Here is a 19,316-nt window from a genome sequence, read left to right as displayed (position 1 = left end):
CTTCAGTGGTCAGGACCCCCATGGACCCTCACAGAGCAGGTACTATTTGGGTGGTGGATCATTCTCAGCACTGCAGTAACACTGACGTGGAGGTGTGTTAGTGTGTGTTGTGCTGGTCTGAGTGGATCAGACACAGCAGTGCTGCTGGAGTTTTTAAACACCTCAGTGTCACTGCTGGACTGAGAATAGTCCACCAACCAAAAATATCCCGCCAGCAGCGTCCTGTGGGCAGCGTCCTGTGACCACTGATGAAGGACTAGAGGATGACCAACACAAACTGTGCAGAGATGAGCTATCGGCTCTGACTTTACATCTACAAGGTGGACTGACAAGGTACGAGTGTCTAATAGAGTGGACAGTGAGTGGACACAGTGTTTAAAAACTCCAGCAGCACTGCTGTGTCTGATCCACTCGTACCAGCACAACACACACTAACACACCACCACCACGTCAGTGTTACTGCAGTGCTGAGAATGACCCACCACCCAAATAGTACCTGCTCTGTGAGGGTCCATGGGGGTCCTGACCACTGAAGAACAGGGTAAAAGGGGGCTAACAAAGTATGCAGAGAAACAGATGGACTACAGTCTGTAACTGTAGAACTGCAAAGTGGACCTATAGAGTAAGTGGAGCTGATAAAATGGACAATGAGTGTAGAAACAAGGAGGTGGTCAGAATGTTATGCCTGATTGCTTTATAAGCTATATTTGTAACAGTAGTTCACTTTTCTTAATAGTAAGGTGTTCATATAAAGGCCCTTATAAAGCTTAGAGATAAAACGTAATTCATGAATTTCACCAGAACACAGATTTTTTGTTTGTTTGTTTGTTTATTTCTCCAATCTGTTTAAAATCTTTCAGTTTGCGGGCAGGTTCACAGTATTTTGAACATAAAATTGAATATCACAGAATTTTCCTGTCGGAACAAACCTCGTATCTCCATTTTTGTTGTTTTTCAGTTTTTGACATAATTTGAAAATACCTGTTACCCTTTACATTGTTTATAAATTTCATGATGAATGGACTAAAAGAAACGACCCAAAATCACTTGGAAAAAAGTCTGGTTCCATTGACTTACATTAAAAGTAAGGTATGTTTTTTCCTTCTCCTGTAAAGTTACCATTTTGGAGATACAAGATTTTCTTCCAACAACAGCGATATGCTGAGACCAGCAGAGTTAAAGCTATAAATATGTAATTACCCCTATGTATAATACATAAAGGTCATATGTTATGTATATTACCATAGAAGCAGGTGATTTATAATATATGCATGTAACATAATAGACAATAGAGATAATGGAAGATGATTAAAGCTACATTTCATCTGGGACGCAGTCATTGTAGAATATCTGGAAGTTCTTGTCCACGTCCATGCGTCCTTTCAGGAACTTCTCCAGGGTTTTGAGAGGCACCTCCACCACAGCGTTGTTAACCCGGTCGTTCAGGCCGTAGGCCCCGAAGGCGGGGAACCGGTAGCGCTCCAGGTAGGGAGCGTTGCGGTCAAAATCGGTGCAGCAGTACGCCGTCCACATGTACTCTGGAATGCCCACCCGGTCATTGTTATTCCTGCAGATACGGATGTTCAACAACATAAACACATTATTCAGAGCAGCACAAACAAACGTCATTCATCTGCAGAGCTGAAGTCAACAGAGGCTCTAAAACTGCCATTTTTGGGTTGTAGGTTTGCGTCCTCTAATGGTTGGTTGGGCTACTTCCTTGTAGCTAAAGTGGTTAGCTAGCTAGCTAAGTCATGGTAGCTAATTTAATTTATAACATTAAATTTATAAACATTTATAATATTAAATTATGGTTCATACAGCATGAAAAAATGTTAAATACAAAGAAAGAAGCCGATGGAGAGAGATGGTTAAAACTTAATGCTGCCTTATGTACGTTTTGGTGACCTCTCTGGTGGAAATGTGTAATTGCATGCATGCGTCAGACCCCTTCCCTGAGCGGATGAATGTGACGGTTGCATCTGCGTTGAAACAGAACTCAAAACTCGGTGAAGGACACATCGTCCCAGAATGTGAGTGAGTTATCATCATATCTTCATCAGTATAATGTTGATTTTTGAGACCCGGACATTCTTTTGGAGCCCGTTGGGTTGATATACAGCCTTACTCCTACCTGCGAATCATGTTGCCGGCCGTGGTGGTGCCGGTCACCACGTAGGCCGTCCCGCGGCAGTAGTTGTTTAGCCGCTGCCGGATGCGGTCTTCATGCTGCCCCCACGGGCCCACGTTAAACTCTCTGATCTGTGGGACGACGTTGGTGAGGGCGTAAGTGGCTGCTTTGTCCACGGGGTCGGCCTGGTGCTGGTCAGGGTTCAGATGACCTCTCTCGTACTGGACCACATCCGCAAAGTCCTCCAGGGTGGCCTGAGAGTCCATCAGCATCCGCGTGCTTGAAGACGGAGAAAACGGCTCCATGTTACTGCTGCCCAGACCTGAGGCCAGCTGTAAATAAAGAGAGAGAGCTAATATATACTTTCCCCGTATTGCTAGGGTGTTGATTTATGGTTACAATGGTTTTTAAGTGGTTATTAAGTTGTTGCTAGGCGACTGGTTATAAGTGTGTGACAAGGTGATCACTATGGTGTTCCAGGTGGTTGCTAGGGTGACAGCCGTATTTTTTAGCGTTCTGCCGTTCATTTCTATGGTAAATGCCAAAACAAGGAAAAATCAACTCTGACTAACCCTACATACTAACTATAAACACACAAAGAACCCTAATTAAAGGGTTCTTGGGATCATAAATGGGTTCTTCTGAATGTATTGCAGATGTAATGTATTGTATTCTTCACATTGATGGAGAATGTGCTTTTTGAAAACGGTTCTATATAGCACCAAATAGGATTCTTCTATTGTTACTACACACTTATAAAAGATGGTTCTTCAAGGGTTCTTTAGTAAAGAAAATGGTTCAATACAGAACCATGAACACACAAAGAACCCTTTGCATGATTCAAGGGTTCTTTGCATCGTAAATGGGTTCTTCTGAATGTATTGTAGATGTAATGTATTGTATTCATCAGATTGATGAAGAATGCGCTGTAGGTGTTTCCATATAGAACCTTTTTGAAAACGATTCTATATAGCACCAAATAGGATGGTACTACAGATGGTTTTTCAAGGGTTCTTTAGTAAAGAAAATGGTTCTATATAGAACCATGAACGTTTGCATGATTAAAGAGTTCTTTGTCTCATGAAAGTGTTCTTCAGATTGATGGAGAATGTGTTTTATATGGTTCTACATATATAGCATTAAAAGCGTTCTTCTATAGTTACAGGCTTTGTAACAGTAGAAGAACCTTTTTTGGTGCATAACAATAGAAGAACTGTTTCTGGTGCTGTATAGAACACTTTTCAAAATGGATCTATATAGAACCCCATAAAACACATTCTCCATCGATCTGAAGAACGATGCAAAAAGCCCTATAAACATGCAAAGGGTTCTATGAGTGTTAATAGTTCTACATAAAACCATTTTCTTTACTAATAAAGCCTTGAAGAACTTCATTTTTAAGAGTGTAGTTGATGCTAATGGGATTCTAGTAGTGTGTTTTTGCTGAGCTAGCACTGATTCACGTGAGTAATTTTAGGGTTCTAGATTAAATGCTGGCGTTTAAAGCTTTTAACAGACATTATCATATATCTGAGCTTGTATATATCAGTTTTAGTGACTCTTTCAGTAAAGGGTTCTGACGTAGAGCTGCCGCTGCTGTTTTCCATTCCTAACAGCTAACTGGAAGCAGGCTAGACGACTTGTATTCAAAGTCTGAGGTGTATCTAGAACTTCAAGAGGGCCCAGAGTGATGTTTTTGTCTCACAGACTTGGGCTCATTGGCAACCAAAGCGTGATTGGTTGATTCCTCTGTCAGCTTGTATGTTGGTAGTTAATCTATTGTGTAAGGCCTTCTTTTCAGCTCCTGAAGTCCTGACCAATGGGAGAGCACGAGAGATCTTTAACTTTCTCCCTCACAGAAAGTTACTACATGAAATGAATACACTGCCTGATGTCTGAGACACTGATCCACTGTAGTTTTGGCCTAAACCAAATTTCAATCCATTTATTTTAATCCATTCATGGTAAAGGGATAAAACAGGGCATTCTAAGGCAAAATAGTCCTCAAAGGACATCTTATTTTTCAGATTTTCCACTATTTTCCATCATCAACATTCCATATAAACTCAGAAGACTCGTGTAGGTTCACTGGTGGTTCTGGATAGTAAATAAAATGTCTATATTTGTGTTGTAGTCATGGGGACCCCTGGTTCCTATCACCACCACTGTAAAGCCATCTGAACCATTTCATACCAAACCACTCTGAATCACTCTGTTTATATCTCATACACTGAATTATGCAGGCATAATTAAAAATCTGTGAAATTCCCCTTTAACAATGAAATAACAGCATTACTGCAAAACTTGTAGAGCATAAACAAAATAAGTGTGATAATTCTATTAAATAAAAATGACAGACATGTATTTTTTATTTCACTGGACTCACAGGGCCCTGAGGGTTCCCCACCTGAACCATAATTCACAGGCAATGACAGGTTGAGGCCTCCCCACACGCACAGCTGTCGGAGTGAGTGAGCTCGGACGCTTTACTATGACATTTCTCAAAGGTGCCTTTCATGTGGCGCGGCGCTAATCTAATCTAGCAGAAACACAAATGAGGATGAAAATGCTGCCGCTGCAAAGCTAACGAGCTCGGACAGAATGAATGAGTTTTGTTCTGGCGCTCTCTTTCTCTTCCTCCACCGCCCTCCCGCTCTCTAATTCCCCTCTGCAATCTCTCATCGGTTATTAGCATTATTGATGGCAGTGATATTACATGTTTAAGCGTGTGGCGCTGGTTCAATAGCAATAACAGCAAACAAGCTCAGAGGGAGCAGAGGAGATGAAGAGGTGGCTGATTTTATTCCTGCTGAAGGTTCTGCTTCTCATCTCGTCCCTTTCTCACCCTCCTCTCTCGCTTTGTCGCTACTCCCTTAATTTCAGAGGAAACACTGATGAGCAGGCGTCTTATGTAAGTGGTCAGTCTCCAGGCCTTGTGCTACACTCTTTACTAAAGGGTTCTTTGGTAAAGGAAATGGTTTTATATGGAACCATGAACACTCAATGCATGGTTGAGGAGTTCTTTGCATCATAAATGGGTTCTTCTGACTATTTTGCAGATGGTTATATATACAGACAGTGCATTTTAATGCACAATAACTGTTTATTTGCTCAATTTAACATATCGCTGCTGTCAGAACCGAATCTTTTTCTCCAAAATGGTAACTTTACAGGAGAAGGAAAAAACATACCTTACTTTTAATGTAAGTCAATGGAACCAGATTTTTTTCCCAAGTAATTTTGGGCCGTTTCTTTTGGTCCGTTCATCATGAAATTTACATACAATGTAAAGAGCAACAGGCATTTGCAAATGATGCCAAAAACTGAAAAACGTAAAAAACGGGAGATTGAGGGAAAAAATACAAGACTTTCTCCCGACAGCAGCGATATTGAGGGAAAAAACAATCCATTAAAAGTGACCTGTGCAAAAGTGATGACACATTTTGTAGATTATGGTTTATTTTTTTCCCCAGTGTTGTAAATTCAGTAAAATAAAACAGTAACTGTGGTTTAAATGTGCAGAAGTGAGTTCTCTGTAGAGGATGTGTTCACTTATTATCACTGTTCACACTTTTGCATACAGTCGTATATCCTGATCACGACTACTCGGACTCTCTCGTATCCTCTTATCACTCAGTTTGCATTTTAACTGAGTGTGTTAGTGTGGAGTGTGTGTGTTGGAACTGGACAATGTCTCACCTGTCTGTTACCTGTCTCACCTGCACAGTGCTGAACACCTGAGATATTCCACCAAATGGCAAATGTTATTCAGCACAGAATATTACAAAATAAATAAAATATTCACTGGATATTTTTCTCTTGGCCATGCTTACAATTCCAGTTTATTTGCAACCCATTAAAGCCAAAGCCTGTTCTATAGGCCCTTTTCACAACAAACAGTATGTACAAAAGTACATAAATGCTGGGTAAACAAGTTTCGCTACAGCCTTATGGACAGTTATTAACCTCAGAAATACAGGCGTTCGTGTCACTTCAGCTCACCATGCACTGTTAGAGATAAAGGGTCTGTGCAGGTACATTCGTCATTCATCGAGGTACAAACAGTGTAAATGTTCCCTCAAAGGTACAACAGTGGTTTTAAGGTCTGATTGTGACCCAGCTGTGGCCTAGACTCTCGCTGCGATGCTGCTGGGACTGAATGAGTAAGTGAGTAGAAGCCTGAGCTATTTGCTTTGAATGGTAGCAAACTGATAAGCAAATTAGGCAATTGGTGCCTTTCATCTACTGACGTGCCTACACTGCTCCCCCAGCAAGAGCTGCCAACTTTCGAGGACCAGACTTGAGACCTAAGAGGTTTAGTGGAGGAAGCCACATTAATGATTGTGGCTGTTTATTGACAGGGGTTGATGGAGCAAACAGAATATCACTGTTAGAAATAAAGGTTCTGTTCAGGTACATTTTCGTTCGTCAAGGTACAAACAGTGTAAATGTTCCCTCAAAGGATCAACAGTGGTTTTAAGGTCTGATTGTGAACCTTAAATAAGTTTTTCCAGGTGAAAAGTTCGTATTTGTACCTTTTCATAACCGAATGTTTTAAACAGAACAGTAAAATAAAAGCCTGGAGACGAGACGGGGTGTGTGGAGTCAGTACAGCTTAGAACATATCATTTCAGTGGATTATGGTTCAGTTATGTTCCCTGACTAAAGGTACTGAGATGGACCCTTGAGGGTTCCACCCCAGTGGCAAGAGGAGCACTGACCCAGTGACAGCTTAGTACCTTTATTCCTGAGAGTGTGGAAAGGTGTCTCACTTTATCTTTGTCATAGTTGCTGAGATGGAATTCGAGGTTGTGTGCAGAACTGTTAGAGAACCAAACACCAAAAGCTATCAGAGCACAGTATCGTCAGCTAACGTCTGCAGAGTGATAAATCACTGAATAGGTGAAAATAACTATAACCAAACGCTAGATTAGCCGTGCTAGCTGGAGATGTTGAAACAGCTCACTAACAATAACTGCTTGGCAAAAAGCTAATGATGCACACACACCAGCAGGGGGCGCGCAGGGTCGCCAGGGTCCGTAGCGCCACTGTAGACGTTTTCTATAAACACCGGCACCAGTGAACGAACATCTGCTCCCCGCTGAGCTCTCGCTCTCTCAGATACTGACAGGTTTTGAGGGGGAAAATGAAAACTGTTCCTCTGAAAGCGGCTGCAGCAGCAACTTTAAAGCACAAACTGCATGTTAACGTTGGTCAGCAGTGGTGAAAAGAAGACACAGAGGTTCTTTTCCTCCGTATGACAAAGTCTGCTCCTTTGTTAAATGCACAAAACCAGTTTTCCTCTGCTCATCATCAGCAGACAAACCACTGAAACTGAGATGAGGCTGTTTTCCCTTCAAACCCGAGCACGTAAGTAATCTGTACACTCTACTCATCATCGTTGTTATTGTCGTTGCTTTAGCACAGGGTTAGCAACCCAAATGCTAACAAGAACGATTTTGTCCTTTCAATAAAAATCAAACCAATCAAACCATCTTGGCTGCAAATGTGTCTCAGTATGTGCTGATGTGGTATAGGCTGAAAAATATAATATAAACGAAAACGCAGACTTACTTTGGTCTGCTTTAAGCTTTAGCTCAGCTATAGCCACTTTTCTCACATCTCCTGCAGGAAACTTTTCCTCAAAAGTAAAAAAGTTTTTGTAAAATGTCTCAACATCCAAATTTTTATGGGTCTAAAGTCGCTTCTCATTTGCGGCTTCTTGTAAAATTTCTCGTTCCACCTTAAATGGTGCATGAGGTGCCAGAATGTAACTGCTGTACCATTTAAGGTGGAACGGGACAATTTGAACAAGAAGCTGGCGAATGAGAAACTGACTTCAGCTTCACGACTTTTTAGTGTTTGACAGTTTTTCGCTGCAGAATAAACGTATCAGGAAACCAGCTGAAGTGATTATAGAAGCAAATAAGTCCATATTCTAGATGGTCTTCTTAAATCTCTCTCTTTGCCGTTTCGTTAGCTACTAGCTAGGCGAGACTGTTGTCTGTGTTGCTATGGTGACCAGCAGTCTGCGCTGATCTTCAGGGTTAAAGGGTGAATTAGCAGTTCTACATTAACTCCAGAGTTTAAGACCATTTATTGTTAAACTGTGTTGAACGATCAGCAGAGCTTTATTTTACTGTAAAGGAGGATTATTTTATTTTTACCTACTAATCAGATTCAGCTGTGGAGCCTCAACAGGGCAGTAAAAGAGCCGCATGCAGCTCCGGAGCTGCAAGTTGCCGACCTTTAATTTAGCGGAAGCCGTGTTTCTCTGCAACGGCCACGTCCAGTAACTTAGTAACGTCCAGTCTTAGTGTAAATAAGTGAACACATCCTTCCAGAGACACACTTCTACACTTTTTAATGCACAGTTACTGTTTATTTACTGCATTAATCCTATTGGGGAAAAAAAACACAAAGTATAGTCTGTGCAAAAGTTATGGCACGCTTTGCATGTTATTTTTGATATTATTCCCCTCAATATGTTAAACTCAGCAAAGGAACAGCACTTCAAAATCATGTTTCTGTGTGTTCTCTGTAGAGGATGTGTTCACTTATTCACATTTACACTACTCACACTTTTGCTTATGCATACAGTCGTATATCCTGATCACGACTGCTCGGACTCTCTCGTATCCTCTTATCACTCAGTTTGCATTTTAACTGAGCAGTGTGTTAGCGCGAGTCTCTCCTGTTGTGTGTGTGAACTGGACAGTGTCTCACCTGACTGTTACCTGTCTCACCTTCACTGTGCTGGACACCTGAGATATTCCACCAAATGGCAAATCTATTCTATTCTATTCTATTCTATTCTAATATTTTCCATAATAGATAATGAACATCTATTCTATTCTATTCTGTTCTATTTTATTGTATTCTATTCTATTCAATCTAACAATAGATATGTTTCCGTAATAGATAATAAACATCAGTTCTATTCTATTCTATTCTATTCTATTCTATTCTAATATTTTCCATAATAGATAATGAACATCTATTCTATTCTATTCTGTTCTATTCTATTCTATTTTATTGTATTCTATTCTATTCAATCTAATAATAGATGTTTCCATAATAGATAATAAACATCAGTTCTATTCTATTCTATTCTATTCTATTCTAATAATAGACATTTCCTTAACAGATAATGAATATCTATTCTATTCTATTCTGTTCTATTCTATTCTATTTTATTGTATTCTTTTCTATTCAATCTAATAATAGATATGTTTCCATAATAGATAATAAACATTGGTTCTATTCTATTCTATTCTATTCTATTCTATTCTATTCTTTTCTAAGCTAATAATAGATATTTTTCCATAATAGATAATAAACATTTATTCTATTCTATTCTATTGTATTCTATTCTATTCTATTCTATTCTATTCTAATAATAGACATTTCCTTAACAGATAATGAATATCTATTCTATTCTATTCTGTTCTATTCTATTCTATTTTATTGTATTCTTTTCTATTCAATCTAATAATAGATATGTTTCCATAATAGATAATAAACATCGGTTCTATTCTATTCTATTCTATTCTATTCTAATAAAAGATATGTCCACGATAAAAAATAAACATCAGAACTATTCTATTTTATTCTATGCTATAGAGTTGCGCACAAACTGAGATGTAACTTATGTGTACAGTTGTATGCAAAACTTTGGGCCCTGAGCAAATTCCCTGTATTTGTTGATTTTCTAAGTGAAAAAAAGGTAAATGAGGTGAAAATATTAAATGCTGCCTGGACAGAAGTTATGGCATACTTTAAATTTTATATTTTTCATATTTCTCCAGCAAATAGATAGAAACTGTGCTCTAAAATTAGCAGAAGATGCTATGTTTAACTGTGTTAACTTATTTATACTAAGAAAATCAACAAAACATGTCATTCAACCAGGGGTGTTCAAACTTTTGCATAAGTCTGTACAGTTTCTTTAATTAACCCCTCAATATTAACAGAACCATGGCAGGTCCAGACTAGTGTGCCAGGACCCAAACTCAACCATGTTTCATCCTTTTCATGTAGTTACTAATATAATATTGATGTGAATTATGGTGCCTTATTTCTATAAATTTATTTCAATACACTTATGTACTTGTATGCAAAAGTTTGGACGCCCCTGGTTTTCACCCCATGTTTTTCTATGTACAAAAAAAATGACCCCATTAAAATCTCAGGGTTATTCCACACCAAGGCTTATTATTCAGTAACTACAGGGACTTCAGTGCAAACAGGCTGAGCTATTCTCAGGTTATAGAAATGTGTAACAAAACTTTGGGCTCAAAGTTGGGTATTTATATTTCTATTGCATTGTATTTTTCCAATATCTGTGTTAGTGTAATATAGTCTGGTCGTGTGACACTGAAGTTCATTCAGTGTCTCACTCAGTCTCACCTGAGGTTCGTACATCCAGGGCTGGTCCACGCTCTTCTCCCCATCTGATTTTTTGAAGGTGTAAGCCGAGTAGATGGGCATGCGCCTGCGGGGGTCGTACAGGGTCACGTAGCGCGGCCTGTCCTGCAGCCGCTGGCAGATTTTCTTGTGCCCGTGGTTCAGGTAGCCCCTTGGTGGAGTGCCCATGTAGAGCGAGTCTTTACACCGCTCCACATGGTTAAAATCCTGCACCACCCCGGCATGGGCCAGCGGGAGGCACAGCAGCAGGTACAGCCAGCCTTTCATCCTGCTACTGTCGCTTTATCTTCACTCTCTCGCTCTCTCACTGCAGCACCCTTGAACTTTCCCTTTAACTCTGCAGCGTCACCACTCTCCTCCCATTTCCTACTGTCACTCTACAGCACTTACCATCCTTATACTCTGCAATTATTGTTTATTTAGTAGTCTGAAGGCTTATTACTCTGTAATTACTACGACAGCGTGTGTAATTTATGTAGTTATGAAAGTAAGGAATTGCCTCATGCAGTCTCATTACATGATGGAGACTATTCACTGTGCTGGTGTGGACGCTTTATCTAGTGCTTGGTCACAACCATATAAGGAGAGACACACAGACTTACAGATAGAAATAAAACAAATTAGAAACTTGTACCTCCACTAACTGGCCACTTTATTGGAAACACCGACCTTGTGCTTCCACCAACTGGCCAACTTATAAGAAATACCTACCCTGTGCTTCTGCTAACTGGCCACTTTATTAGAAACACCTACCCTGTGCTTCCCCTCACTGGCCACTTTATTAGAAACACCTACCTTGTGCTTCCACCAACTGGCCACATTATTAGAAACACCCAACTTGTGCTTTCATTAACTGGCCACTTTATTAGAAACACCTACCTTGTGCTTCCATCAACTGGCCACTTTATTAGAAACACCCAACTTGTGCTTTCATTATCTGGCCACTTTAATGGAAACACCTACTTTGTGCTTCCATTAACTGGCCTCTTTATTAGAATCACCTACCTTGTGCTTCCACCAACTGGCCACTTTATTAGAAACACCCATTTTGCACTTCCACATACTGGCCTCTTTATTAGAAACACCTACATTGTGCTTCCACCAACTGGCCACTTTATTAGAAACACCAACCTTGTGCTTTCATTAACTGGCCACTATAATGGAAACACCTACTTTGTGCTTCCACTCACTGGACACTTTATTAGAAACACCTACCTTGTGCTTCCACCAACTGGCCACTTTATTAGAAACACCTACCTTGTGCTTCCACCAACTGGCCACTTTATTAGAAACACCTACTTTGTGCTTCTTTTAACTGGCCACTTTATTAGAAACACCTACGTTGTGCTTCCACTAACTGGCCGCTTTATTAGAAACACCAACCTTGTGCTTCCACCAACTGGCCACTTTATTAGAAACACCTAAATTGTGCTTTCATTAACTGGCCACTTTATTGGAAACACCTACCTTGTGCTTCCACTCACTGGCCACTTTATTGGAAACACCAACCTTGTGCTTCCACCAACTGGCCACTTTATTAGAAACACCTACCTTGTGCTTTCATTAACTGGCCACTTTATTAGAAACACCTACTTTGTGCTTCCACTCACTGGTCACTTTATTGGAAACACCTACCTTGTGCTTTCATTAACTGGCCACTTTATTAGAAACACCTACTTTGTGCTTCCACTCACTGGCCACTTTATTAGAAACACCTACCTTGGGCTTCCACTAACTGGCCACTTTATAAGATAAAACTATCATATAGATCCAATATGTGGGTGTACAGTTACAGGCTGAAGACCATCTGTCTCAAAGCTGTACAAAGGCAATGGAGGAGTTTCTAATAAAGTGGCCAGGGAGAGGATAGTTATGCACCTTTGGTAATACATTAGCTTAATATGTCTCTGATATATAAAATGTGATAAATGTAAATGTACTGATGGTGATATTTTGCAGTGAAAGCAATTTTTCAAAAGAAACACAATGAGATGTGATACAGGGACTCTTTATTTCATTCACACCAAGAAAAACAGGGTTTCTCTGTCATTCTGACTCTGTTTTAACACACTGCTTTCAAACGAGGCTCAAATTACAGCTGATCACTGAGAGCTGTAAACGTCGCTGAGCCGTTGTGAGTGTAGGCAAATTGCCACCATTTAACTTCACATTATGCAGAATTCTTTAGAGATAAAGAGGCCGTGTAAACGTCGGCCCGTGTGTGAGATAAAGGCCTGTAAAGTAGTAAAGTAGTAAATGTCCTTTAACTTTTGGACACAAATTTAAAATGTCATTCATCTTATATACCAAAAAACAACTAAATCACCTTCACACCTTTCAGCTCTACACCTTTCAGACAAACCCGTTACGTTCTGTTTTTAGATTTATATGTTACTATTATTCGATCCTACATCTGTTAAACAAACCAGTTAAAGCTACACACGACAGAAGAGAGAAAAGAATAATAAATCACAGAGACAAAACAGTAACACATATTTCTAACAAACCCTACAAACCCAGTAAAGACAGGATACAGAAATATCACTTTTAAAATCCATGTTAAGATGAGAAGAAGAGGGTTTTTTTTAACAGAAATGCACACAAAGGTGGGAAAATGTATCAATGTATCAATCAAAAGCTTGAAATTCAAATAGTTCTATTGTGAAACTTGATTATGATCAATTATAACAACATTCAAGAAAGTATATATTTAAGTATAAGTATCATTTTTGGCCAGTTTTCAGACCATTTTCAAATTCTCAGGCAAATTTTTTAATAATTCTGGACTGTAGTTAAATTTCAGATTTCATGATGCATTGAGTCATTTCCTTAAAACATCATAATCAAACTGAGTCAAAATTTGATAAAATACACTGAATCTTTTTTGACAGAATCATCGTCAGATTTAATTAAATCATGATGAAACTTGAGATTAGAGATTTCTTTAAAACTGAGTCATTTGCTAAAGAATCAAACAACCTGAATCAAATCATGAAGGAATCTGAAATGTCATGATATAATGAACACATTATATTATAGAACAATTGAATCTTTGAAAGAATCATTAACAAATTGAATCAAATGATGATGAAACTAGAGATTTTGTGACACTGAATCATTTCTTAAAGAATTACATTCAAATTAAGTCAGACTGTGATGAAATTAGAGAAATGATTCAATGAATCTTTTTTGAAAGAATCATTATCAAACTGAATCAAATTGTGAAAAATCTGGAGATTTTATGAAGAATTGAATCTTTTTTGAAATAATCATACTCAAACTGATTTGAATTATGATGAAACTCTGAATTTCATGAAACAATGAATCTTTTCCCAAAGAATCATTATATAATTGAATCAACTCGTGATGAAATTAGCGAAATGTCGCTCTGAATTTCTTCCTAAACGATTGTAATCGAGTAGAATATTTGAAAGGTCAGAGATTAACAGCCCTACTTTTTCATGTGTAACGATACAGAAGAATATAAAAACATGGCGAGAGCAGCCAGAGAAAGAGAGAACAGGCCTGTGGAGGCCAGAAGCACAGCGATGCTGTGAGGCAAGGACGCATCTCGTCATATGGTGTGGTGCAGGTAGAGCGGCAGTGGTGACGGAGAGATGCAGTTGTCATAGAATATCTGCAGGTTCTGGTCCACGTCCATTCTGGTCTTCAGGAAGTTCTCCAGGTCCTGCACGGGCATCTCGTGGACCGCGTTGCCCTCCTTGGCGTTTTTGGCCAGAGCACCCTGGGTGGGGAAGCGGATTCGGACGTCGTGCGGCGCGTTTCGGTCATATTCGGTGCAACAGTAGGCCGACCAAACATCTTCTGGGATGGCCACGCGGTCCTGGTTGTTTCGGCGGATCATGTAGCCTGCAGTGGTCACACCGGTCACAATGAACGCGGTTCCACGGCAGTAGTTGTTGAGGCGAACTCTAATGCGTTCCTCATACTCTCTCCAGGGCCCGATGTTAAACTCCCGGATTTCAGGCACCACGTTGGTCAAGGTGTACGTAGCAGCGCGGTCATGAGGGTCAGATTGGTGCTGATCAGGGGTTCAGATGACCTCTCTCGTACAAAACCACGTCGGAATAGTCTTCGAGGACCGCCTGGCTGTCTTCAAACTTCATGTGCAGGTAGCCGGTAGGGAATGGAAGCATGTTTCCATTGCCATCTGTTTCTGCAAGCTGGAAATCAGAGGGATGCAGTGCTTTAATGTCTTAAACTACAGGCTTATTATACAGTTATTAGTCTGAAGAGTGGGGAGCTGAAGTGTCGACCCACATACAGAAATAATAAGCACTTATTAAAAAATCCCCAAAATAAGCATCACCATTAGACCATCGCGCCTGTTACCTCTAAGGGTCATTGTTTCTCCATTAATGTCATTGTTATTGCATATAACATGCATGTCATTTATATGAATTATTTCTGACTCATAGCTCACTGTAAACGTACAGAAAAAGTATGTGGAAAATGCAGATTCTAAACTTTCGATTCATACCACATTAGTGTTTGTAAGTAAAAGAAGAAAATGGAAAAATCAGATTTGAACCTGTTGATAAATAATGTAACTCAAAAGTCGATGTAATTTATTGCAATCATGTAGTTACTAAGCATAAGTATGTAATTACTTGCATAATAATATTTAATTACTTTTACATTTTTGTCAATCATCAAAAAATGGAAAATGTTAGATTATGTAATTACTTGTGTAGTTACATTTAATTGCTTTAATTAATTTCTTTTTTTCTACATGGAAAGAAAAGTCTGACTCAAACCTGTCAGAACTTCATTGTCAATGTAATTGATTATTATCATGTAATTACTGAGCATAACTGTGTAATTACTTGTGTAATTATATCTAATTACAATTACATTTTTGTCTTTCATAATGAAAGAAATGAAAAAGTCAAACTTGAAGCTGATGATACAGAATGTACATTTGATGTAAATGCAAGTCTTTATAATTATGTAATTACTAAGCATAGCTATGTAATTACATGTGTAGTTACATGTAATTACATTTACATTTTTGTCGAGCTTTCACATCAAAAGAAATGAAAAAATCAGACTCAAACCTGTCAATACTTTGTCAATTTAATGTATTATAACGTATGTTATTACTAAGCATAACTACATAATTACTTCTGTAGTTACATTAAATCACATTTACTTGTTGGTGATCTTTGACATTGAAACCTTTCAAGCATAACATGAATGTTAATGTAAATGATCATAGTTGTGTAATTACTAAGCATAACTATGTAATTACTTGTGTAGTTACATTTAATTACACTTCCATGTTGGTCAATCAAAAGAAAATGTGGACTTGAGCCATGTAATTACTAGTGTAGTTACATTTAATTGCATTTATATGTGTGTCATCCTTTCACATTATTTATTATCGTTATATTATTTATTATGTAATTACTAAGTATAGCTATGTGATTGCTACTGTACTTTAATTAGTTAAATGATAATGCTAACTACAATTCTTGTACAATTTCTATATTCTATATTCATACAACATCTAAACGTTCATACCTGAGGCTCGTACATCCAAGGGTAGTCCACCCTCCGGTCACCCTCGGTTTTTCTTGAACGTGTACGCAGAGTAGACGGGGATGCGCTTGCGGGGGTCATACAGGGTTACGTAGCGTGGCTTGTCGGCGTAACGCTGGCATATCTTCTTCAGGTGGGTTTCGATGATGCCCCTCGGTGGAGTGCCCATGTACAGTGAGTCTTTGCATCTCTCCACATGGTTGAAGTCTTCCACCACAGTCGCTGTGGTCACTACCATCACAGAGAGGAGCACCTCCAGGCTGAGGATGAGGTTCATTTTGGTGGGGCTCTAGCCGAGGCTCTCGCTGCGATGCTGCTTGGACTGAATGAGTAAGTGAGTAGAAGCCTGAGCTATTTGCTTTGAATGGCAGTGAACTGATAAGCAAATTAGGCAATTGGTGCCTTTCATCTACTGACGTGCCTCCACTGCTCCCCCAGCAAGAGCTGCCAACCTTCCAGGACTAGACTTGAGACCTAAGAGGTTTAGTGGAGGAAGCCACATTAATGATTGTGGTTGTTTATTGACAGGGTTGATGGAGCAAACAGAATATGTTAGAAATAAAGGTTCTGTACAGGTACATTCATCATTCATCAAGGTACAAACAACATAAATGTTCCCTCAAAGCTCCAACAGTGGTTTTAAGGTCCGATTGTGAACCTTAAATAAGTTTTTCCAGGTGAAAAGTTTGTATTTGTACCTTTTCATAACCGAATGTTTTAAACAGAACAGTAAAATAAAAGCCTGGAGACGAGACGGGGTGTGTGGAGTCAGTACAGCTTAGAACATATCATTTCAGTGGATTATGGTTCAGTTATGTTCCCTGACTGAAGGTACTGAGATGGAGCCTTGAGGGTTCCACCCCAGTGACAAGAGGGGAACTGACCCAGTGACAGTTTAGCACCTTTATTTCTGAGCGTGTAAGAGATTGTTATAATGGTAATAAGGTTCACAACACAGAATGTTCTTGCTTCGCCAACCAAAGCCAGCCAGCTCAGCTAGTTAAATCATGTAAAGGGCCTCTAAAGGAGGAGCTTTCAGAAAGACCTAATTCTGCTCATTTAAGTACACTCTTAAAAACAAAGTTGGCAAACAGGTTCTTGGCACGATTGAGGTTCCCAGACCTGGTGACCCTGGATCTGCACATTTTTGTGTTTCCCGTACTCTATATAACTGTGTCAGCATTGAATATGTTTACGTGCACACAATAGTCTGATCATATTCAGATTCCTGCAGTTATCTGATTACTCAAATGGTCCTGTAAACAGCATAATTCTTAGATTGGAGTAAGGTCTAAAATCCAATAAAGAAATCCAATAAAGGGGCTGGATTTTAGCCCAGTAATCAGATTTCAGTGCATGTAAACTCTTACTCTGATTTCTTTCGAATTTCCCAGTCTGAACATGTGCAAAAACAAAAAAAGATGTATGATCATATTTTCAGGTAAAGTGGCGCGATGATTAAAAAAAAGCTGCAGAGTGAATTTTGAGTCTTACATTGAGTTTACGTCACGTTTTCTTTTTTCTTTCCCTAAAAAATCTTTCAATGGATGGTTCTTTAGAGAACCATTTTAGTAACTGAGATGTGTAAGTGTGAAAGACATTTTTAATATTTAAAAAAACACCATGTAATGTAAAGTTCTAGGAAGAACCCTTTAAAGGGGCCTAATTGAAACCCACCCTTCCCAGAAAACCAGACTTTATTAATAAGAGTCATTGGGTAATAAACCTGACGCTACATTCACCAACCTCTGCAACATGATTAAATTGTAAGTTGCTCTAGATAAACATCATGTGAATGTAATTCTTTAGAACCTGCACATTATATGAAGGTTCTTTAAACCTTTAAAAGGTTCTTCAGGGAACCCTTCAGTGGCATCACTCAAATAACCCTTTGTGGCACCTTTTTAAACCTCTGGGGTTCACAAACTTGCCTGCCCGTCAAATTCAATGTTTCTATATCTGTGTCTGTATCTTTGTGATGATCCAGCACAGAAATCCAGTTCAAACACTTCCTGAATCTGTAGAGTCGCTCTTTCCATTCCATCTGATCACGAGATCATACGAGACTCACATCCGGAGTTATGAGCCTATGAAGAGGGGCTGAGATACACATCATCTGCCTCTCACCGTGTGGAACTGGTGGGTTCGTATGTCCATCTACATTCTGTGTGAAACTGACCAACGGACACTCAGGAAATCACTAAGGACTGACCATCACACCGGAAACCCTACATTCCTCATTCAGTCCACATCGGAGACTCATGTGAAACGGCGTGCAGAGAGTTTACAGCTGCTGAAGCTGCTGCAGCGGTTTTGGAAAGTAGTGATGAAGATAACGGAGCATTTAGATATGAAACATATGAGGATCACGTTATATGAAGAGCCTTTAAGGAGAGTTTAGGAAGAGATGAACAAATCAAGAGAATGTCCTCAGACCCCAGAGGGTTAAGAGTGGAAATAAAAAAAAGAGTGCAAAAAAAAACTCACGGAGGACTGACAATTCAGGTTAGCAGCTCCAGACCAGCATTTCCCAATCCAGTTCTCAACAACTCTCTGCCAGTCCATACTTTTGCTCTACCCCAACTCTAAGCACACCTGAGACAGGTTGTGTGGGTAGAATTTGATTACGTGGCCCAGCTGTGTTGGGAGTTGTATAGAAGTGGACTAGACTGAGGTGTCCTTAAGTTCTGGGCTGGAACCTGGCCTTAATGTTGGCCTCATTTAACAAAGGACTGCTTACTTGCACACACACTATTCAGACCTGCCTGTGGTACATTTCTTCCTAAATCAAAACTGGTCGTGCTTTTGGCAACAATGCCACTTTTAGTTCCCTAAAGAATGTGTGGTTCTTTAAGGAACCACTTCCTAATACATTAGATATTTGAGTGTGAAGATGTGAAGCTTAAAGAACATCCTCAGAACACAAAGGGTGAATACCAGGTAAAGTTGTTTTTCTGGAGCTGTACATCCAAGCCAAAAACCATCACATGTTCAAAAGGTGTTCAGTGGAGCTTCATCATTCCAGCTCATCCCAAAAGTGTTCAATGGAGCTTCATCATTCCAGCTCATCCCAAAAGTGTTCAGTGGAGCTTCATCACTCCAACTCATCCCAAAGGTGTTCAGTGGAGCTCCATCACTCCAACTCATCCCAAAGGTGTTCAGTGGAGCTCCATCACTCCAACTCATCCCAAAGGTG

The 19,316-nt window shown here is 39.5% G+C and overlaps 2 protein-coding genes across 2 annotated transcripts; both read right to left on the bottom strand.

The window, feature by feature from the left end:
* Positions 1-1,148: 1,148 nt before the first annotated feature.
* On the bottom strand, positions 1,149-10,858 carry LOC118824889 (endonuclease domain-containing 1 protein-like). Its single transcript, XM_036595339.1, has 3 exons — positions 10,541-10,858; positions 2,135-2,463; positions 1,149-1,567 (listed from the first exon to the last, which is right to left on the bottom strand). The coding sequence occupies exons 1-3, from the start codon at positions 10,823-10,825 to the stop codon at positions 1,315-1,317; spliced, it is 867 nt and encodes a 288-aa protein (XP_036451232.1). The 5' UTR covers positions 10,826-10,858; the 3' UTR covers positions 1,149-1,314.
* A 1,699-nt stretch (positions 10,859-12,557) lies between these two features.
* Positions 12,558-16,468, bottom strand: LOC118824660 (endonuclease domain-containing 1 protein). Its single transcript, XM_036594966.1, is given in 4 exon segments — positions 12,558-14,609; positions 14,611-14,742; positions 16,103-16,153; positions 16,155-16,468. Coding segments are annotated over 4 exon segments (903 nt in total). The 5' UTR covers positions 16,398-16,468; the 3' UTR covers positions 12,558-14,132.
* Positions 16,469-19,316: the final 2,848 nt, after the last annotated feature.

Source organism: Colossoma macropomum, unplaced genomic scaffold (genome assembly GCF_904425465.1).
Source record: "Colossoma macropomum unplaced genomic scaffold, Colossoma_macropomum, whole genome shotgun sequence".
NCBI lineage: Eukaryota > Metazoa > Chordata > Actinopteri > Characiformes > Serrasalmidae > Colossoma > Colossoma macropomum.
Note: the sequence above shows the minus strand (reverse complement) of the source record. Positions and strands in the feature narration are given on the sequence as shown.